At 50.8% G+C, this 23,100-nt stretch overlaps 1 protein-coding gene across 3 annotated transcripts in view; it reads left to right on the top strand.

Moving 5' to 3' along the window:
- Positions 1-16,340, top strand: part of CAMKK1 (calcium/calmodulin dependent protein kinase kinase 1) — a 28,443-nt gene extending 12,103 nt beyond the window's left edge. The window contains exons 9-16 of one of the 3 annotated variants that reach the window (XM_040455600.1): positions 606-694; positions 3,907-4,106; positions 6,072-6,125; positions 6,908-6,981; positions 8,720-8,807; positions 9,029-9,157; positions 11,323-11,426; positions 14,293-16,340. In XM_040455600.1, the coding sequence (XP_040311534.1) occupies positions 606-694; positions 3,907-4,106; positions 6,072-6,125; positions 6,908-6,981; positions 8,720-8,807; positions 9,029-9,157; positions 11,323-11,426; positions 14,293-14,365 (811 nt within the window). In that variant the 3' untranslated portion in view covers positions 14,366-16,340. Of the gene's footprint in view, positions 1-605; positions 695-3,906; positions 4,107-6,071; positions 6,126-6,907; positions 6,982-8,719; positions 8,808-9,028; positions 9,158-11,322; positions 11,427-12,093; positions 13,079-14,292 lie in introns of those variants that run through there. The other 2 variants (XM_040455599.1, XM_040455597.1) reach the window with 2 other exon arrangements.
- The last annotated feature ends 6,760 nt before the right edge of the window (positions 16,341-23,100 follow it).

Below are 23,100 nucleotides of genomic sequence, written 5' to 3'. Positions count from 1 at the left end.
TGTGATTGCCTCTCTGCGGGGAGTAGGGGGCTGGGAGTAGTATTCCTTTAAGACTCAGAGCTTTTCAAACATTTTTGACCTTCATCGAAGTAAGAAATATAAGTTTTACATTGTCATCCATCTCTGTAATTGAAACCAAAGTTTTACAAAACATTACATGTCTTTATCACATATGATGTACTCTGATAAATTCTACTTCATTAGAAAATTTTTAAAAAGCATTAGCCAACCACTAAATTAATTTCATGACCCTCTATTAGGTCTAGACCTACAGTTTGAAAAACACTGCGGTAAATGGCATCTTTGCAACAGTTTGGTTATAGAGAAGTACTTAGTAGAAGGAATACCAAGCCAATCAGAAATTAAGATAAAGCTAATTTGAAATTATAATGATTGTAAGGGGATATTTGTGTCTATGTGTTTTCAATGTTTCAGTATATGGGAGAAAAAGCTAATGTCTTGAGTTCTGGGGAGGTGTTTGAGCATAGAGGGCTCCCGGGAAGTCCTGAGGGGCCTAAATGGCCCAGCCCCTGTCTCCCTACCAGCTGTCTGCTTTTACTCATTATGATTCAGCTGAACACCCCTCCTCCCCTCCCTTTCTGTAGGCCGGTCATGGAGGTGCCCAGCGACAAGCCCTTCCCCGAAGAGCAAGCTCGCCTCTACTTGCGGGACATCATCTTGGGCCTTGAGTACTGTGAGCGAGGGTCTGCTTGCCCCTTGGAACGGGGGACGGGGGGGGGGGGGGGGGGGCGGGCACCGGAAGGGTACAGCCCGGGCTGAGCTAGCTCTTAGCAGTCCTATCAGTCAGCGCTGATCTGCCAATCAGCTTCGTTTGGGGGCGTGGTGTGGACTGTGGGAGGGGCCAGAACCTCCCGGATTGGAAAAGGGAAGGGAGTGGTGGCCGGTTTCGCTGGGTTTGCACCAGGTTGTTCAAGTGGAGCTGCGCCTTGGGTGTTCTCTGTATCTCTTCTGCTGAGTTATTAGTCAAGCGTAACCTTTCTGCAGGGCCTCAAGAGATGTAGGAAGGAAGAGATTTATGTCCAGCTGCTTGAAGAATAGTCTGTCATGTCATGCGTCCTGTGGATGAGGAAGGGTGGGTTTACTGTGAGGGCTCAAAGGTGATGAGAGCTCAGGAGGGAGGATGTTAGCTTAACCTCTATCCCTGGAATTCACTTATTTACTCATTCATTTACTCCTTTTTTTTTTTTTTCACTTGCTTCTTTCATATATGAATACCTACTAAGCACCAGCTAGACGCCAGGAGATTGACAAAGACCCAAATGTGATCTTGAGAATCTCAGTGTAGCAGAAGGGACAGGAACCTAAGCAGGCAGATACAGTGCCGTGCTGGCTAAGGCTGGGGTGGCACAGGGCTGTCAGAGACTGAAGGGAGGCTTCCCAGAGGAGACCATTTGTGACCAGGGTCCTTAAGGATAAGTAGGAGTTCATCGGCCAGGGTTGAGGGATGGATGGGAGAGAGTATGTCAAGCAGAGGGAACTGCATACAGGGGCACAGAGGGGAGTGGGCATGTCCTATTTAAGAATGGGGAGACGTAAAATCTGGTTGAAGCATGGGGTGGAGGGTGGTGAAACACAAAGCTGGAAAGCTACTCAGGCCATACCAGGAGGGCTGGGAATACCTCCACGGAGGACTTTCATGACTTCATTCTGTCAGCATTGTAAACCGCTGAGGGCTTTGAGAAGGGAGGGGCATGATAGGATTTGCATCTCAGAAAGCTCGGCAGCTGTGTAGTGGCTGAATGAAGGGCAAGAGGTGAGGAAGGAGGCTTTTTCTACAGCCCAAGTGACAGATGGTGAGGCCTGGATTAGGGCAGTGGCAGTGGGGAGGAGACATGAAGGAGGTGGGGGGGGGGCAGCACTGGATGACTGGCTGGTCATGGGGAGGGGAGGTTCCTCAGACATTGAGGGTTCTGGCCTGGTTTGGGGAACAGGAGTGGTGCCCATCTCTCTCAAATCTTAACTGGATTTATCAGGAGCATATTCTCTTCCTAGGGGAACAGGGTGAGGACCTATCTGAGGTATCAGGAGCCAGGATTGTCTTTATCTCATTTGAGCCACTCCACTGCCCTCTAATACTCTCTTTGCACATATGGGGAAACTGAGGCACACAGAGAGGAGGGCTTTGCAGAAACTCTCAAGGGTTTAGAGTTATGGGAAGGGGGCATTTCACCCTGGGTGTGGTGAGTGGTGGGCACAACCCTGTACCAGGTTGGCTTCCACCCCTTCCTGTCCTGGGCCCTTTTCTTCAGCTCAGTGCCTTTTGTTTCCCATCCTCTGTTTCCCCCATCCCAAAACGAGCTAATCCCATCTGGCTTGGGAGTAAAGTCTTGTCAAGACCCAGCTAATCACAGTGAAGGGCTTCCCAGAGCCCACTGGTCAGAACCACAGGTTGGACAGGCAGATGAATGGAGGCATCAGGTGCTGAAGACCTTCCTTGTCATTCTGGTCCTCAGAAGGGAAGATGAAGGCTGCCTGGGGAAGGCTCCATGGTCCGGGGGCCCAGACCTGATTCTTGTAGATGGGCAAGTGTAGCAATGCAGGTATGAGAAGCAGTCACATCTGGAATATATCTTAGAAGTTGAGCCCATAGGACTTGTTGATTGAATAGGATGTGGTGTCTGAAAGAGAGAGGAGTTGGAGATGATCCTGAGGTTTTTGGCCTGAGCAACTGGTAATGTGCCATTAACCTGATAGGAAAGACTAGAGGAGAAGCAGAGGTCTTCTGTTTTGTTTGTTTGGTGAGGGATGGGGAGGGGGTTGCAGACAGCGCAATCAAGTTCTGAATTAGATGTGTTGTTGAGAAATTTTGAGAAATACATTAGATGTCTGCCGGATATCCATGTGGATAAATATCCCGGAGTTCAGGCGAGAGGCCAGGGTTTGAGATAAGAATTTGAGACCGCTTTCCATGGTCAAATACACAGTCCCTTGAGCCTCTGCACTCTGATGGGTATGTGTCAAATCTCTTGAGTGCATCAGGCACATAAGAGGCAGTCACTAGAGGAACATTGGTTTGGTTGTTATTGTTGTGTGACACTCACTCCCTTTGCCCTTCATCTCCGCCTCTCCTCTCTTCTTTCCTCCTGCCCTTTCCATCTTCCCTCCTCTCCAACATCTTGGGGACTGCTGATCCAGAGGAAAGTATTTGCTGAGGTAGAGCCCGTAAGTGGGTGCCTGTGGGGTAGAGTCAGTGCCTTCTCTAAGCTGGGATGTCTCTGGCCATCTCAGCCTGAGCTTCCCATCTTTTCCTGGCACTGCTGAACCCAGGAAGCAAGGTGAGCTCTCAGTCCACTGGAGAAGGCTGACCCTTACCCCAGCCATGTTCATCCTAGCAGTCCCAAGGCTTGGGATGCCCTCTCCCCCTGATGCTCTTCAGCCCAGAATCCCTAAGCCCGAGGCAGTACTTCTGCAGGATACCCCACTATTCCACCCTAAGTCCGAGGAGGAGGAACATTTCTGACCTGGCTGGGTGGGAGAAGAGACTGAGAAAAGGTTTTGACGGGCTTTGGGACTGCAGACAACATGGGGAGGGCCAGAGATGGCCTCTGGAGAGGCTCCCTTCCCAATTTCCTCTGACAGCCCCTTCAGCAACAAGGTGTCTTGATTGCCACAGGGAGCACTGCACTTGGAGTCCAAAGACTCCAGTCCTAGCTCTGCTTCTGACAGCCTGGGTTGGCTGTGATGTCACTACTGCATAGTGGAGCAGAGGGCCCTGAATTCTTTTGAGGTCCTCACGAGATGAGTGTGTGCATGGGCTAGGATAGCCCCGCTCCTTCTCGCCTAGAGTTTAAGATGGGCTTCCCTGGCCAGGCGAGGGCAGGTGGGGGGGGGGGGGTTCCAGGCAGTGGCCCCCCAGGCCAGCACTCAAGCTGCCTCTTTCTGCAGTGCACTGCCAGAAGATCATCCACCGGGACATCAAGCCGTCCAACCTGCTCCTGGGCGATGATGGGCATGTGAAAATTGCCGACTTTGGCGTCAGCAACCAGTTTGAGGGGAACGACGCTCAGCTGTCCAGCACTGCTGGGACTCCAGCGTTCATGGCCCCCGAAGCCATTTCTGATTCCGGCCAGAGCTTCAGTGGGAAGGTGGCTTCTAGGACCTAGGCTGAGTTGGCATTCAGGTGGAGGGGTGGAATGGTTTGCAGTGGAGCCTCATTTCCAACCTGAGGGTATCAGAGTCCTTATGTCTCAGGCGCGAACACTGAACACAGTCCTCTCCTTCCTGTTTGCCTCCTGAAGTCTGAGAAACTCCCCATCTTTGGCTTCCTGTCATTTTCCAGCAGGATGGCCCCGGGTCTCCACTGCAGATATTTCCTGCCAGCTTCTCTGTACGGAGCACTGGGCTGGGCTGTGGAACAGACAGAGCCCAGATGGCCCAGTTCTCTGTCCTTCTGGAGATGGTGAAAAGAACAGGAGAGCTCGTGTTTGGGAAGAAGTTGGAGGCTCCTCTCAGACTTTTTGGAGACGGCAGGGTTTGAACTAGGCCTTGAAGAATGGGGAGGATTTGAGCATGAGATGGAGACCACAGAATGTACAAGAGCACTGAGGAGCATTGGGAAGGGGGCATGATGGGTCTTGGGCAGAGTTTAGAAGGCCTGGAAGTTTGTGCTTCCTCCTAACTGACAGAGGCAGTGGGCAAAGCTTTCTGAGCAGAGGGCTGCAGTTCCGTCTGTTCCCCTGGCCACATGCCTGTTCCCACCTGTGGAGTGCTGGCTGCCTCACTGTGCCTCTGCCAGGGAGCCGATGGTCAGGAGGCATTTGGACATGTGTGTGGGTGTGGAGCTCAAGAGAGGTCAGGGATGTAGATAGAGATTGTTTTCAAGAATTTCTAATTTTGATGTAATTCCAAATTTACAAAAAATTACAACAATAGTACAAAAAAAAAAAAACACCCTCCCATGTATCTTTTTACCCATGTCACCAGTTATTGACATTTTATCCCATTTACCTTTTCACCGTCTCTCCCTATATTTATTATACACGTATTACATTTTTCTGAACTGTACGAGAGTTAAGTTGGAGACCTTACCCTCCTTTATCACAGTATAGTTTGGCAGATATTTTCTAAGAACAAGGACATTCTCTTACATAACCTCAGTACAATTATCAAAATTAGGAAACTAATCATTGATAAAAGACTGTTATCTAATCGACCTTATTCAGATTTCATCAGTTGTCTGGATACTGTTCTTTAATGCCTTTTTTTTTTTTTTTTTTTTTTTTTCTGGTCTAAGATCTGATTCAAAGTTAGTCACTGCGTTCACTTGTCACATCTCTTTGGGGTCCCTTCATCTGGAAGAGTTCCTCAGCCTTTCTTTGTCTGTTCTGACCTTGACATTTTTGAAGAGAATAGTCCTGTTACTTTGCAGAATGATATCAGTTTGCATTTGTCTGGTGTTCCCTGGTTGGATTCAGATTGAATCATCTGTGTCAGGAATATGTAGGTAGACATTTGAGAATCATTCACATAGGAGAGAAAGTGGAAACCAGGAGAGGAGGTGGGGTTCCAGAGGGGGAAGATGTAGAGAGAGCACATGTTAGAACCCAGGATATGGGGAAGCCGTGAGGAGCTGTGGAGGTGGCCAAGGGCCAGGGCCTTGGGGTGGGCAGGGGCTGTTTCTGGTGTCAGAGGAAAGGTGGATGGTGGCTTCTCCAATGGAATATCAGGAAAAGGGATGACGAGCTAATTTAGTGAGTATAAGGTCAATACATAGCATGGTTTCTGGGGTGCATCTGTGTCACAGGTATAGCAATGTGACCCTGTAGGTGAAGGAAGTTTTGCACCTATTGAGTTGGAACTGTATCTGGTTTGGGTCTGTGACAGGGGGACATGGAAACCCTGAGAGGCCGGGACCTTGTTCTTGTCAGCCCTGTGTCCCTAGTGCTCAGCACAGGGTCAGGCATGGAACGAGTGCCTGGGAGTGTTTGTTGAGTGAATGTATGACTGAGGAAGGAGGGTCCCAGCATGCCCTCTCCCATAGCCCATGGGAGCTAGGTGAGCAAGGGGTGTTGGTTCCTTTTGGGGAACTGATGCGAGCTGTTTCTTCCTAGGCCTTGGACGTGTGGGCCACTGGGGTCACATTATACTGCTTTGTCTATGGCAAGGTGAGTGTTGGGTGGGCTGGCAGAGCTGGGTGGGCCCAGCCCCTTGGCGCCATGGGCGGGGCCAAGCTGAACCAGGATGAATGATAGCTGCAGGCTGTCATTTCCTTTGTGTCCTAAAGTAAAGCGACTTTTGAAAGGAGCCACCTGACCCAGAGAAGACTGAGGGAAAAGAGGCTTTTTTCTTTTTTCTCCTGACCCTTGGAAGGAGATCCATATGAAGGAGTCCCGGACAGCAGACATCCCAATGGGAGGTGTAGGTGGCGGTATTGCCATCTTCCCACCAGAGTGCTCCCTGTCCTTCTGGCCCTGATGCCATTCATTCTTTTGTTCATTCGCATGTTCATTCATTCATTCATTCTGCAAATTGTCCTTGACTCTTGCTCTGGGTCAGGATGGGCCTTGGGAACACTCAACATTGACTTAGCCAAAATCCCTGTCCACAGGTGCTCCTACTCTAGTGACTGCACTGAGAGCCAGGAGGGAATCTCAGTGAACATGTTCACAAACTCCAAGCCCTGGGAGTGGAAGCCTTTCTGCAGGTGGCTCTATGGCCAGTGGGTACACCCAGCCTCATAGTTCCCTCAATGACTCATTTGTTCAGTTAGTGTTTCTTGAGCACCTACTGTATGCTGAGCCCTGAACAAGTCAGACAGGGTTCTTCCCTTCTACTAAGGAGCGCAGAGCTGCCCCCCACTTCTGGCCACACCAAGAAACGGGGTCAGTCCCCCAAGGCAAGTCGAGGCCCTGGGCCTGCATCCTTTGTCTGTTTTTACACCCCACAGTGCCCGTTCATCGACGATTACATCCTGGCCCTGCATAGGAAGATCAAGAATGAGGCCGTGGTATTTCCCGAGGAGTGAGTTGCCCATGAAAGGGGGCTCCTGCCCACCCCCAGGGAGGCATGTCTGAGTTGTAGCAGAGCATTTGCCTTTTGAAGGCCCCACCCCAACCTTCTGGGGGTGCTGTTCCCTGGGAGGGGCTCCTGAGCAGATGGAGGGGTGGGACTGTAGAGCAAGGTCTCAGAGACATCTAATCGGATTCCACTGTACAAATGGAACTCTGAGGCTGGGAGTTGGGCAAGAATGACCCCAGGTCACACATTCACACTACTCCTTCACTAAAGGCCTGTGTGGGGTCAATGGGCATCAACTTTACACGGACCCTGGAATCATGGGGAACCCCTATCTACCCCACATGGGGTAGGAGGGCTTCAAGATCCCAGTTTGCTTCCCCATTTCATAGATGGAAAAGTGGAGGCTCCAGAGGAGAGTTATCAGTGGGTCTGGGATTTGAAGCCACTCCCTCCTCCCCATCCCTTCATTTGTAACTGGGGTCTCTGAGCCGAGAGGGACTATTTGGAGAGGTCTCCCTGCTCATCTGTGGTTCTTCTGGTTATGATATTGGCTACCATGGCTCCTTATTTTTCAGGCCCTTCTGCCATCTGATCAAAGTGCCCTGGGAAGGTCAGAAACCAACCTGGGCATTGTCCTCAGTGATTCCTGCTCCCTCGTTCCCACTCCCTGTCTGGTCCCCGAGCCCTGTTGAGTCCACCTCTTCTGTATCTCTTGACTCCATTGCCACCTGCGCCCCTGACTGGTTCTGTCCTTGGATTTATCTAGCTACCTTCTCTTTGGTCTCCCTGCTGCCAGCCTCCCTCCAGTCCAGCCGCCAATCAGGCCAGGGTGACCCTGATGAAGCACAACAAATCTCACCATATCTCCTGCTTAAAGTTTTTCCAAGGCTTCCCAAAAGCCTGCATGAAGAGGCCATTCCCTGACCCTGGCATTCAAGGACATCTGGGTTCTGCCACCTGTTCCCCCACAGCACTAGCCAACTAGACTCCACCCCTTTTTGCCTGCCTCTGTACCTTTCCTCCTGCTGTACCCCCTGCCGGAGGTCTCTTTCTTCCCATCCCAAGAGTTGTAAATGGGATTAAATATCTAGGACAGCAGAGGGAACCAAGGTCAACAGTCCCGAGAGTGAGTTCCTTCTCTGCAGGCTTGGATGGATGGGCTCCCCAAAAATGTTGGTAGCAAAGAAGCCTGGAGTTTGGGCAGAAACAGTCAGGCTAATGTGGGGCTGAGTGTCCTGCTCCCCCTTCCCCTGAATCTCTCATCCCTGCCCTCACTCTTGTGGGTAGCAATGTGCCAACCCGCTAACCTCTCTGGGCCCAAGTTTCCTCCTCTGTCAAATGAGAGTATTTCTTGGCTACCTCCCAGGCAGAGGAGAGGATAAGATGGTGAGCGGGGTGAAGGCCCCTGGTGTCCCATAAAATGACTTTTCTCACTATCCTCACCATCTCTGCACTGAGAGGGTATCCAGTACCCCTGGACCGCATTTGTATTTGTGGCCCCTGCCTCTGGAGGAGATGGCTTTACTTCCTATTCAGGAAAGAAGGATATCCATCTACTTGTTCTGAAACTCTTTCCTTCTGCCTCAATACCTTCCTGCTCTCTGAGAAGTGAGGGTTGGGTGTGTCTCTGACCTGGCATGTACTATTCAGGGAATCCCAGAGCAGGTGGGGATGGAGAGGTGGGCAAGAAAGAATCCTCACTGACTGTCTCTCCCTCATCTCCTTCCTTCCCCACTTTTAGGCCAGACATCAGTGAGGAGCTCAAGGACCTAATCCTGAAGATGCTAGACAAGAATCCTGAAACGAGGATTGGGGTGCCAGACATCAAGGTTGGGGAACCAGAGGTCTTGAGCTGGGCTGGCCTTGGGCACAGCAAACAGGCCTCAGTATCTCCTTCTAGAGAGCCCTACACCAAGTCATATATATATTGGGTTTGGATTGGGAGTTTATGGGTGTTGGGTCCCCTCAAGGCGATTGCTGATAGAATGCCCGTGGTATTCTTTGCTGACTGGGTGTCTGTCTGACCTCTCTCTGTCCTCCCACTCCACAGTTGCACCCCTGGGTGACCAAGAGTGGGGAGGAGCCCCTTCCCTCAGAGGAGGAACACTGCAGTGTGGTGGAGGTGACCGAGGAGGAAGTGAAGAACTCGGTCAAGCTCATCCCCAGCTGGACCACGGTGGTAAGAGGGTGATGGGCCAAAGACTCCCTTATCCTGGGAGGGCCTGAGGAGGGCATGGTCATTGCCTGAGACTTGCTCTATGCGGGCCCTGTCAGGGGACAGAGGGCCATCTGGTCAGTCATCCCCAGTGCTGATCTACTGGGGAGCTGCTGGAAGGCAGTGGGGAAAGAGGCCATGTTATTCAGTCTTGCAGTAGGGAGACCAGGAGGCTTGGTGAGGAGAGTGAGTGATTTAAAAAATATACTGCCCTCACCGAGGATCTTTCACTATGATGGGAAGAAATATTTTCTTCCTTCCCTCCTTCCCTCCTTCCCTCCTTCCCTCCTTCCCTCCTTCCCTCCTTCCCTCCTTCCTTCCTTCCTTCCTTCCTTCCTCCCTCCCTCCCTCGCTCCCTCCCTCCCTCCCTCCTTCCCTCCTTGCTTCCAAGCGCTGTACTTTGTGTCAAGGACATGACGCTAAGAAGGCATAGGAAGCGTTTGAATTGGAGAGGTGGCCCTGAGCTCTTTGGACCGCACCCACGTGCTCCCTCCACTCTCCTCTCACATTTTACTTTTTCTCATCTTTCTCTGGACATCTTCCATGTTAACTATTGGAAGTTATTCATGTAGCCCCTCGTGGCCACATGGGGTTTTGTGGAGGACACTGAGAACCATGACCTGCCCTGCACTGAGGTATCACAGCGAGTCAGAGTAAGCACAAGGCAAAGAGAGGGCTGGTACCTGTGCTGTGGGTACATCAGGCCTGTGTGCATTAGCCCTCCCTGCTTGGTCCAGGCCCAGCTAGGGACAGGTGGCCAGAGTCCTGCTTATTCCTGTGCTCCATAGAGCTCCAGGGCTCTGTGGTCTCTGGAACCAGTCAGCTCCCATAGGGTCTCTGCTGCTCCTTCCTTTGTCTTAGCCACCATTAACCACTGGAATAGCCTCCCAAGTTGTCCCCTGCTTCCACCGTCACCCGCATGACAGTCAGTGCTCAGCTCAGCAGCCAGGGTGGGTCCCAGTGACTGTTCATGTCACTTTTCATGTCTACCCTGCTCACGTAGGCTCCCATGTCACTCGGAGTAGGAGCCACAACCTTGACTGCCTGCACAGTCTGCGTACCTTCCGCCCCCATCTCCCTGTGGACCTCGTCTCTCCTCTCCTCTCTCCATTTGCTCAGCTCCAACCATGTGCTGCATAAGCTGCTGCTCCAGAACCTTTGCACTTCCCTTTCCTCCTGGGGGGTGCTCCTGCCCAGAAATCTGCAGGGCTCGCTTCCTCACTCCCTTCAGACCTTTACTCCAAAGTCACCTCAGTGAGAAGTGGGCCTTCCCTGGCCCCTTATCAAAAGTTCCCATCTCCTCTTTGTCCTTCCATATCCTCCTGCCTTGTTTTACCGTTTTCTCCTTAGCCCGTATCGCTAACTCACGTATTTTACTGATTTGTCTTATTTACTACTTGTCCCCCTAACTAGAACATAAGCTCCATAAAGGGCAAGAATTTTTACCTCAGTGTGGCCCCTGCACCTAGAATAGTGTCTGGAATATGCTAGGCACTTGATAAATAGTTGTTGATTGAATGAATGAATGAATGAATGAATGAAGTAAACGAATGACTGAATGCACCCCCATGCCAGGCATGTGTTTGTGAGTGTGTGTGTGTGTGTGTGTGTGTGTGTGTGTGTGTGTGTAGGCAGCAGCCTAGAACTGTCCTTGCTGCAGGAGGAGGGACAAAGTCAGAGAGCTGGGGTGCAGCAGCCTCTACCTGTCCAGGCATCTCCCCCAGGCTGCTGTGCGCTTCCTCTCTGCTCTGCCTGGCACAACCTCTCCTTCACTGCATGCTCCCCGCCTTAGCTGTAAAGCATTTCCTGATTGCACGCCCCATGTCTTCAAGATAAAGCCCCCTTTCAGCCTGGCATTCCAGACCCTTCATAGTCTGTTCCTGGCCTCTGGGCACCCCCACCAGTTGTGCCGAGCTCCTCCCCATTCCCAGAATTCACCTTTCAACATCACCGCTGTGCCCTTGCCATTTCCTCTGCTTGGAATTCTCTTCCTTTCTCTGCTGACTGAAAGGGAGCCTCAGCAGGGCCACCTGGAAGCTGTGCCCTCAGGGAATCAGAGTAGGGGCTGCCAATGTGTCTGGGAGCCTGGGTTTCTGTGTTCCTCACTCTGACATGTGTGTCCTCCCCAGATCCTGGTTAAGTCCATGCTGAGAAAGCGTTCCTTTGGGAACCCATTTGAGCCCCAAGCTCGGAGGGAAGAGCGATCTATGTCTGCTCCAGGAAACTTACTGTCGTAAGTATCTGTGGGCTGAGGCCTGCAGGGTGATCCCTGGGGTAGGGTGGGGGCTGTGTTATATCCCTGAGACTCTCACTGTCACTGGGCTGTGCAAGCTGAGCCTGGAGCCTGGGGACTAGCCAGGTCTCAGAGGAGGGCCCTGTTTACACCTCTGTCCTCAGCCCACGGCAGCCTGGTAGAGGTTTGCGGATAGGCCTCGTATCCGCTCCTTGTAGAAGGTTGCTTGTCTGTGGAAGGAGGGGCACTTCTGCTGACTCTTCCTGGCCCGGGGGGATTGTTAGCTGCCTTCCTGAGTGGCTCATGCTACCTCCAGCCATTGCTGAGGCCATGTGCTCAGTCATCACTTTGTAAATGTTTGTCCAGCAAGTATGGATGGGTTGGCTGATAGGGCCAGGGAAGAGATTCCCGTTTGTTGAAGGCTCCCTACTGTGACCCAGGCATGTGCATTCACCACCTCCTAGGAGAGGTCAGAGAAGCAATTCCCCAAACCTCTGTGAGCCTTGTCCTCAGCTTTTCCGCCTTCTTCCATTAAAATAAAAGTCAGTTTGGGATGCCAACAAGGCCTGCTGGAGTTTGTGCGCAGACCTGCAGAGAGAAAACCCTGCGGGGTCCTAGACCAGAAGGTGGTCCTGGGACATTGGTTGCTTTCCTCTGGCCCATGAAGGATGCTGCAGGGAGGAGACGTTGTGCACCCCCACCCCCATCTTCCGCCCCTTCCACCCGCTGTGTGGAAAAGGCGTGCTCCCTAGAGAGGTGAGTGCCAGATGTTGTCTGCGTACCTCAGCCTGTCCAGAAAGAGTAGCACCACTTGTGCTGTGCAGGGGCCCACACGCTGGCTTCGTGTGAGGCCACCCTTTTGTAAGTGGGCTCTTCAGAAGTGTCAAGTCCCATCACAGTGGGTGAGCTGGGGTCTGCTCCAGCCAGAGGTTGCTTGCACTCAGTAATGTCCATATACCAACTTCCTGCCCTCCAGCTGACAAATTTCCTGGCCAATGGAAGTTGAGTTGGGGGGGCTTTGGAGAGGCCTTGACGGTACTGAGCTTATTTTCAGTTCCCTGTCTCTTCAGTGAGGTGGGCAGGACTGGAAGAAGGGTTCCCTGGGTTCCTCTAGGTCTGCAGGCCTCGAGGCTGGAATTGGGTTTAGTGTAGGGGATCACATATTTAACATCTAAATGGAGCCACTTTTGGGAGTGAAAGAGGAATCTGTTACTATTTATGGCAGGACAAAAGGCATAAGTAGGACCGTAATGAACAAATCTGGACATCTGGTAACTCTAGCTCAGTGCCTGTGATTCAGTGCCCCCTAGGGGTGTGAAAAGGCAGTCACAGGCTAAAGACCTCTAGTCTATATCTGGCACAGAACTGGGACCCAGGAATAAAACCGAGCAAGGTTGTACTAATCATTGTCCTTTTATGGACACGTTAATGGGGAGAAAGGCCCGTTTCCTCATCTGGACTGTGAAAGGACTGGGCTTAATCCTTTTCAGCTATAAAATTCTATAATTCTGTGACCCAAGTTGAATTTTGAAAAGTAGGTTTTACTTCATCATAGAGTCCCAACATTTATCCTTGACAGACTCTGTTTTTTTTTTTTTTAATTTTTAAGTTTATTTATTATTTTTTTATTTTTAAGTTTATCTTGAGAGAGAGCAAGTGGGGTAGGGTCAGAGAGAGGGGAGAGATTGAATCCCAAGCAGGCTCTGTCAGTGCAGAGCCCAATGTGGGGCTCGAACTCATTAACTGTGAGTGAGATCATGACCTGAGCTGAAATCAAGAGTTGCATGCTTAACTGACTGAGCCACCTAGGTGCCCCGACTCTGTGGGTTTTTTTGTTTTTGTTTTTGTTTTTAATGTTTTATTTTATTAAAAAAAATGTTTTTAACATTTATTCTTTTTGAGAGGCAGAGAGAGAGACACGAGTATGAGCAGGGCAGGGGCAGAGAGAGATAGAGACACAGAATCCAAAGCAGGCTCCAGGCTCCGAGCTGTCAGCACAGAGCCCAACGCGGGGCTCGAACCCATGGACTGTGAGATCATGACCTGAGCTGAAGTTGGATGCTCAACCAACTGAGCCACCCAGGCGCCCCTATTTTAATTTTATTTTTGAGAGAGAGAGACAGACATAGAATCCAAAGCAGGCTCCAGGCTCTGAGCTGTCAGCATAGAGCCCGATGCAGGACTTAAACCCGTGAACCATGAGATTATGACCTGAGCCAAAGTCAGACTCTTAACTAACTGAGCCACCCAGGCGCCCCGACAGACTCTGTTCTTTATGCTTTGGGATAAGTGGTGAAACTCTATAGTAGAGTTAAATGGGATTGATTTTTTTTTTTTTTTTTTTTTTTTTTTTAAATATCAGAACCTATTCATTGGTGATTTAAAAAGAAAGATCTTAGGGGAATAATCAGATACAGGAACCTATTCGCTACATGACGAAATTCCAAAACTGGTAGGTAGACTCTTCCCTGTGAACAAAGCAAAGGAAATTCAAAACCAAAGCTCCTCTACCCAGGACCATGGGGGCTGAGCTAGGTCAACATGGAGAGCCTGTGACCTGGGTCAGGTTGTGAGCCAGCCGGGTCAGGTTGTAAGAAGCTCTGAAAGCCAGGCTGGGAAGTGTGGACTTCATCTCCAGGCGACAAGGAATGGTGGAGGGTTGTGGGCCGACGCTAGGGGTAGGGAGACTGGCAAGGGGCCACAGTGGGGGGGGGGGGCGAGGCTGAGGTGAGCTTGGGGAAATGGGTAGGGGGACGTGGCTGAGAAATTGTGGAAAGTAATGGCTGTGTGAGTATGTGTGAGAGTGTCTTCCTGAGTGCGTGTTCTGACCCCTGAGGTCCCTCTGCCCGTGGTGTCCCCTGAACAGGAAAGACAGGTGTGGCGAAGGGGGCAAGAGCCTGGAGCTCCCCGGCGTTCAAGAAGATGAGGCTGCATCCTGAGCCCCTGCATGCGCCCAGGGCCGCCGGCAGCACGCTCATCCCACGCCTCCAAAGGCCCACTGCCCTCATGCCGACAGTCGCCCCTGCGGGCAGGGGGCTGAGGACTGTGGCCCCTCTTCCGGCCCTCCTCCTTCTATCATGCTGCATGACCTCAGCGCGCAAGTCCAGGGACAGGACTGGAATGTTTGTCATCTGGGGCTTGGGGGGCGGGGCTCCCATAAGGCCTTTCTCCTTGTCCTGGCTCTCCCTGATGGGATCCATCCTATGGGAAAGAGAGGTACCCATGGTGCCTTAGAAACGCCACCTGGCTGCTTGGCAAGGCAGGAGGTAGGAAACCAAGGTAGCAGGTGGAGTCCTGGCTTACCACCATAGCAGAGACCGCCCACGGGGAGCCAGGCGGGCCTGGCTCACTGCCTCATGAGCATGGAGAGCTGTACCTTGCCCACCTCAGAGGGGGTCCTGCCGGAGCTCTTGTCTACTGAGAATGCTGACATGGAGGCTCTGAGCCCTCAGTGGGTATTCCTAGGCCTCAGGGAGGCAGGGGCCAGCATTGGAGAATTCAGATTCCTTTTTTGCCGTCTTTTACTTTTGTTTTTAATGTCAGGAGTGGAGTGGTGTAAAGGCCTGCTTGGGAACACCTAGAAAGCTCTCCTACAGCTTTGGGTGGTTCCCGGCACACTCCTCATTATTTGGCAGCCAGGTGGGATGGACTGACCTTCCTTGATTTTGTCACACTCGGCGCCACCGGGAGAATGGGTTAAATGAAAGCTTCCGGCAGGGGCCTGAGCCAGGAGCACCCACCTTCCCTGCCCACTTTACTCCCTCCCCGTGTGGCTCCCCTGTAGGAGAGACACCAGGGGCTGGCCGACCAAAGGCCCTGGACTCACAGGGATGTGGCCTTGCAGATGCTGATGTAACTGGAATCCAATCTCCGACCCTACACTGGCCTACCCATCTGGCCCCAGAAGCTGCCCTCACGTTCCTACAATGAAGGACAAACTGCCCAGGTTGGAGGCAGCACTGGAAGCGGGACCCTGGTGGGGTGTGCATGCTGGCAGGTGGCCACAGAGAGGTGGGCCTCCTGCCACTGCCTCACCCCAAAGACGGTTGACATTCGGCCTGCTCAGAGCTGGTGCGCTGGAGCATGTGTGTGGACCTGGCCATGCTGGGGCAGACTTTATCTTCTCCCTGGGATCTGTGCCTGGTTGGCTTGGCACTTACTGACCAAATGCTCAAGAGATTAACCCCAAAGGAAAATAAAGCAGGACTCAGATACCTCCCCTGAAAACATGGGCTAAACACGGGATTTCAGTTGCCTCCGTGGGGTTCTTACTGCAGGAAGGTGGGCACTGAGAAGGAAAGGGAGGCTGGGCTGGAGGAGTGTCTGTGTCCTGTTCATCTTTGTGCCTGTGGGTATGTGTCGCGCCTCCATGCACACACTCATGTGCGTGCCCATCTGCTGCACACAGCACACCTGCATGTCTCGCACTGGCACGTGCATCTGTAATATAGTTTCTATGTGTCTTTAAGGCTATGAGCAGAATGTGGCCCATTGTCAATGGGCCCACATTTCTCCCTGGCCCCTCTGCACTAAGGCATTGTAACCCAGGGCTTAAACAATAATTCGATACTGTTTTTAAGAACACTTTTTCAGAGTTCATGGGAGGCTAATCACAGATCCACAAGTTTCCTTGAGCATCTCTACACCGGGGCCCAGAGGGTGGGAGTTTCAGGGGCCTACATCGATTGGACCTGCCCTCGCAGACCTCAAAGGTGGGCCTGGCTTCATTGCCCACGTGAGCCTGGATGGGGTGCTTACCGCATCACTGAAGGTTTGGGTTGGCATTATTGCTTTTGAATGTAGCACAAATGATAAACAAACTCCATAAGAGTGTTTAAAAAATTAACTTCCCAGGAAGTGAGTTAAAAACAATAAAAGCCCTTTCTTGAGTTAAACAACAACAACAACAACAAACTGTGTGTACATTTTCAACATCGGGATGTGTGCTCTTTCTCACCAGCTGGATCGCTGGCTTTGCTAGTTTTTCTGCAAGGGTCTGAAAAGGACAGTGGTGAGAGGCGCTCTGGACGGAGGCGAGAAAGAGGAAAGGAGGGAGAGGGAGGGAGAAAGATTGGCTCTGGAGGGTGAGGAGCTACAGTCCAGGATGTGGCTCAGGCTCTGGAGCAGGTTCTGCGGCCCCTCCTTGGGAAGAACACGATGTTTAGGAGCCAATGGGCTGCCCATGTTTCACAGGGGCCCAGGGAGCCCAAGATCGGGTCCTTGGGAGCCATCCCACTCCTCATAGGGCAAAAGTCCCAGTGGAGCATCACGGAGTCTCTGTGACATGAGCCTAGTGTCTTTACTGTGGCCCCTTGGCCTTGAGCACTGCTATGGGCTCTCTGGACCCTGCAGCCTCCTGCTCATAGTAGCCCCCCATGGCCATCATGAACAGTCATCATTGAGGCCAGACAGCCTTGAGCTTGAATCCAAGCTTTTGTTTTAATAGCTCTGTGTGACCTTTGGCAAGCCATCGGAGGAGAGGAGTCTCGGTTGTCTTATTGGTAGAATGTGGAGAACAGCAGCACCTCCTCGGGGGGTTCTTGTGACATTAGATGAAGTCCTGGTGCCAAGCATCTGATACAGTGCTGTGTGTCTAGTAAGGACTCAGCAAGGGAGGGTCTTAAAAAGAAGTTTCTGTCTCTGGAGCTGCCCGGAACCAGCCTTCATGACTATGGGCTCAGCTTATCCTGCATGATTGGTATTTACCCGTCTGTGGAGTTCCCAGCTGGGTAAAACTGGAGCCCACCAGGAGACCAAGCCAAAGGCTACCCAGCCTGGGGATCAGTTTTTCCGTCTGAGGAATGGATACCAAAGTTTCTCCTGCATGTTTCCTGGTCATCCTGTGACGGTCCCATGAGGGACTGTACCAAGCCCTCTACGAGAGGGACACTGGTAGCCAGGCAGAAGTTTCCCAAATGCCGAGACCAGTAAGTAGATCTGTTCCCAGTTCTTCCCCACCATCTCTCACTTCCTCACTGATCTGGCCTTGGTCCTTAGGACTCCAATCCATCCTCTCACTGCCTGCCAGAGCAATCTTCAGGCACCAACCTGGCCATACTCCTCCCTCTCAGAACCCTACCATGCTCCTCCAGTTTGAGGCCCCTGCCATCAACCCTGCTACCCTCTCTGGATGGTTTCCTAACCATGCCCCACACTCCATTGAGTCCTTACTCCCCACAGCTCTCCAGACCCACCCACTTCTCTAGCACACCACCTTCCCTCATCCCTGCCTTTGTTTGTCAAAGTCAGTCCCACCTTCAAGGGGTTGGTTCATCCCTGGCATTGGTCACCAAGCCCTGGGCCTGGGTATGACAGGCCAAATCATGCATAAGAGCTTTGAATAGGACCACAGGTGCATGACACCATTTCCCCACAAGGACAACCACTCTAGGAGGCACACCGTGGTAGGGAAACTGAGGCTCAGGAAATAGTGTCTCGCTCCGTCACATGGCAAGCCAGAGAAGAGCCAGACTAGAGCCCAGGTCCCCAGCCCACCCACCCCACCCAGGTCTTCCCACATCAGCTGCCAGGAAAATGGAGAACCCTGCACAGGGTAAGGACATCTAGGAAAACCAGAGACAGAGGCTGTACTTCTAAGCCTAAACACAGGGGAGCTGAGCCGAGGCCAGTGGTGTCCAACTGAAGGCTCGGGGCCAGTCTGGGGTTTGCCCTTGGAGTGCCCTGATTACGTGCAGAGAATCTCTTTGGGCTCTGGGACCCATGGGCACTTTGTTTGGTATCTGATCTCCCCAATACTTATTATCCTACGTGGTCTCAGTCTAAGGTAGAAGAGGGAGGAGTGCTCAAGGCTACTGTGGGTTCCAATTTTCCCAGGGGGACACCCAGACATATACTGGGACCCATATAAACACCCCACAGATAATGGAGTCTCTTACACACAAACACACACATGCCTGAACACCCTTTGGGCAAACAAGCAGGCCTGCTTCCTGGGCCATTGGGACCCTGCCGAGACCGGCCAGGGGAGCCATGCAGTGGGTGGCACTGGACTCTGGGGATCAACTGAGGCCCAGAAGGGTCTGGAGAAAGGCTTCTTCTCCCTCTCACCGGCAGTACAGAGCCCTGGTCTGCAAGGACTCCCTGCACCACTCCAGCCCCCTGGTGGACTGGGTGGCCATGGCTTAAATGACCATCTTCTTCCCAGGTCCCCTCCCCCATACATACACAGACCTGGCTTTGCCCTCTGGGATCTCAGACCCATTTATTTCTCCAGCTAGGACAACCCAGGGAACAAAGTCCGTATCCTCTCATTCTCCAGGGCAGCTGCCAATCCCCTCCCAGGTTAAGCTGACCAGTTTGTCATTAGCCCATCCCAGCTTTGTGGTCAGCCTCCCTGCCCTCCCCACTGCCTGGGCCCCCACCATCTCCAAGTCACCTCCTCTAGGAATCCATCCCTGGTCCATAGCCCCTGAGACACCCTTGGTATGTGGTCTGGTGTCCAGTCCTTCTCCCACAAGACTGGAATCAGGGCCCAGGAATTGCAACCGCATCCACTGGCTGAGTCACTTTCTCAACTTATATCTGCCCATTGACTGTTTCACCATGATGAAGACCGATCAAAAAGCATCTCTCAGCTGAATCACAAGATGGGGCCTTCCCTCTGGGAGCCCCATTTTCTCCACCTGATCTGTAATGAGGCCTTTCTCTGGCCTGTATATCTCTGGCTTTTTCCAGTTCCCTGTTCCTGCTCCTCAGCCTAGCAAACTAGCTCAGGACTCCCCTGTAGCTATAACCCAGATTTCCACCCCTTTGGCTTTCCAAAGGCTACTGCCCCACACTCCAGGATATGTGGGAGGAAGCCCCTCCTGCTTTCTCTCTCAGATGCCCTCTGCTGTGGCTCTTTCTTTCCTGTTACTGACTGGCTCACTCTGCCCCATCCCCTGCAAGATCAGTCACTTTCCTAGCCGTGGTCCTTGCAATTGGCTGCTGCTGTCTGCATTGAGGATCTTGTGACATTCCCCTCCCTGCCCGCGCCCCCCGCGCGCAGACCTGGGGGCTCCTCAAGAGCACCCCCCCCCCCCCGCCACCGTGGCCTGGACAGGGCTCTATGCTGAAGGAACAGAAAGGGAACAATGGGGAGCTGCAACACAGGAAGAAGCTGGTTAAACCTGTACACTTGGTCTCCCCCAGAGTCCAAGGGACCATCCCTAAGGTTCTGGGGCCTTCACAAAAGAGGATCCCCTCGCCGTTCCCATCTCCTTTTAGGCAAGGCGTGCCAATTTCCACCCACCTTCCTGGGAAACCTGCCTCAGAGCTGAGAGAGGGCTCCCAGCTGCCGTCTCCCCCTCCCATTCCCAATTCAGTCTAGATAGTAGTTATCAACATGCCTACATGCCAGGATCTCCTAGGGAGCTTTGAAAACACCCTGATGCCTGGGCTCAACCCTCAGAGATCTGATTTAACTGGTCTGGGAGTCATGATTTTTTTTTTTTAAATTAATAGACTTTATTTTTTGGAACGTTTTAGGCTTACAGAAACTTTGAAAGGAAAAGTACAAAGAGAGTCCCCTGTTATACCCTCTCAACTTCCTCTCTGGCCTCCCAGTTTCCCCTGTTAGTAACATCTTGCTTTAGTGTGGTACATTTGTCACAAATGGTGAGGCAGTACGGACACATCGTCATTAACTAAAGACCACAGTTGAGAGTTTACTCTGTGTTGTACATTGTATGAGTTTTGACAAATGTATAATATCATGTCTCCATCCTTACAGTTTGGTCCAGAATAGTTTCACTGCCCTAAGAGTCCCCCATGTTCCACCTGTCTATCCCTCCCTCCCCCCACCCTCACCCCTTACAAATCCCCAACCCCTGGCAACCACTGTCTTTTTACTGTATCCATACTTTTGCTTTTTCCAGAATGTCAGAGAGTTGGAATCATACAGTATGTAATCTTTTCAGCTTCCTAGCTTCCAATCTTTTCAGTTGATTTTTAAGTTTCTTCATCAGTTTTAATTGAGATGTAATTGCCATTTGATATAGTATGTTTAAGGTGTACAACATATTGATTTGATACATTTGTACTACAATATGATTGCCATTGTAGCATTAGCTGACATCTCTGTCTCTTCACATACTTATCATTTCTTCTAGTGGTGGGAACAATTAAGATCTAGTCTCTTAGTTTAATATTTATAATAGTTTTGTTTTCTATAATCACTGTACCGTGTATTACATCTCCAAAACTTATTTATCTACCAGTTGCAAGTATGTATCCTTACCTAGGTGATTTTAACAAACAGTGATGGTTGACATGGATAGCCCTGGTCTAGAATTTGGTAAAGATGGGTAGTAGATCTGTTGCTCCATGCTTCTAAATATAATGTGGACAAAAGTCTCACTTTCTTTAGGTATGTCCATCCATTCACCCATCCATCCATCCATCCATCCATCCATCCATCAATCCATCCATCGTTTCAGTATATGTCCAGGGCCTTCTATGACTAGACACTGACTTAGACACTCAGCTAAATCAACGCTATTCCTGCTCTCATGGCTCTCACAGTCTATTGCAGGCAACAGACATTAATCAAGTTGCCACGCATGTGTGTGGATGATTTTGAACTGACATGAGTGCTGTATAGGAAAGGCTTGTTGTGGTGGCTTTCTAAGAGTAGTTAGGGAGGTTTCCCAGAGAAAAGGAGGTTCCAGCTGAGATCTGAAGTTGAGGAAGAACTAACTAGGCCAAGGGGGAGGAAAGAAAGCTCCAAACAGAGATCCGGTTGTGCAAGAATCCTGTGCTAAGAGGGAGCATGGTGCTTACCAACTGAAGCGGAGATGTTGGGAGTGAGGAGAACAGTGCAAAGTGAAGCTGGAGGGGAGGCAGACCTGGATAACGTGTATTGAAAGGATCAGTCTGGCTACAGTGTAGAGGAGGCATAAGGGTGAAGGAATCAGAAAAACAGAGAAATCGGGGGGTGGGGGGGGAGGGGGGAAGGCCACTGCAGTGTCCAGACAAGATAGGATACAATGATAGCTGGGATGGAAATAAGCTGAGGAGCAGTAGCCAAGAGGATGCAAAGAAGCAGACGGACATGAGGGAGATGTAGGAAGCAGAGGTGCCTTGAGATATTCAAGGGAAGATGTGCGGTAGGTAGTTAGACATGTGGATCTGGAGCTTGGAGGACAGGGGAGAACCAGAGATGGAGATGTGGGTGTCCTTGGAGTATGGTTGGCAGTGGAAAGAGGGTCTAGAATTGACCCATGGAGGACTGGATAAAGAGGAAGAACCCAAAAAGGCATTGGAGCAGGAGGGGCAGGGAAGGTGAAAAAGAAAAACCAAGTGTGGTTTTATAATGGAAGAGTGTGTGCAGTTTCAAGAACTAGGGAGTTGCCATCAGTGTCCATGAGGCTGAATGGTCAAGTCAGATGGAGAAAATGAGGGATGATAGTCCTTTCAAGAATTCAGCTGTGTAGCAGGTTGGGGGACATGGATACAACCCCCTCACCAGGGCCAGCTGCCTCATAACCTTTCTTTTAACTGTGGAAATTTTTCCTTAACTAACAACCTGTACATGTTCCAAGGATAGACATGAACTTGGGGGTGTGGAGCATGAGGTTATGTTTGCCCAATTTAAAACAACATTAAAGAACATCTCTGAATAGGCATCACATCAGGTCAGTGGGCCATGTTACCAGTTCTCGGGTAGCATTTGATTTCACCTTAGAAGCTTATATTGCCTTTTAATGGCTTTTCCTTTTGTTACCCTGGGAGAGGTATGCTTCTATTATTTTTATTCCCCTCATCCCTGAATGGGAGAGAAAGAAAGGAAAGGGTGTGGCCAACTTCAGTCAAAGAAAAAAAAGAAAGTGAATTCTATAGAACACCCTGTTAATATCCTCCCTTGTCTCCTAGCCTCCATCTTCACAAACTTTTCAAAAGAGTCGTCCATAACTTCTCACATTGCACCATTAATGTACCTTCCCCTTCATGGACATTGGTCTCCTCAAGGTCACCAACAGTCAACAAACCTCTAGACCCAAGCCAAGTTCCACCACATTTGCCACTTGATCATTTCCTTCGTGGAACTCCCTATCCTGTCTGTCCCAATGTCCCACTTCCCTGGTTTCCTCTGTTAATAAAAAAATCATCCAGACTTGGACATAGGAAAAAGGAATAGGAAAAAGAACTACACTGATGTCCTCTCAGTGTAGTGTCAGGTGTTGTCCAACCTGCCAGTTCAGCTGGTGATCACCTGATTTTCTAGGGATGTGTATCTTTGCTTGACTTCTGACTTATTATTGATTACGGCATTTTACAACTCTGTAAGTGTAGAGGCTAATTTTTAGGAGACTTATAATGAGTAAATAATTCTTGTCCAATAGCAATGTAGATATTTTCTGCCTGGTAGAAAATGGAACCCCAAAGGTTGCACTTTCTTGCCTTGTGGGGCATTAACCTGTCTTGTTAAGTTCATTTCAGTATTCCTTTGACCAAATCTGTATTCATTCTCAAATTCTCTTTTGAACAAGTCTTAATATCTTATTGATGTCCTCATTCATTAACCAGTGAATAAAAACTTTGACATATGTTCATTTTATACGTAAGTCATGTTTTTTGACTTTTTTGAAAATTATTCTTTGCCCCTCCTAATTCTGTGGTTCCACCACAGCAGGCTAACACTGAGGATAGAAGTGAAGGTGGTGAGGTGGGGATA

This window comes from Herpailurus yagouaroundi, unplaced genomic scaffold (assembly GCF_014898765.1).
Source record: "Herpailurus yagouaroundi ecotype Mexico unplaced genomic scaffold, PumYag 215, whole genome shotgun sequence".
NCBI lineage: Eukaryota > Metazoa > Chordata > Mammalia > Carnivora > Felidae > Herpailurus > Herpailurus yagouaroundi.
The sequence above is the reverse complement of the archived record's forward strand: the minus strand, read 5'-3'. Positions and strand labels throughout refer to the sequence as shown.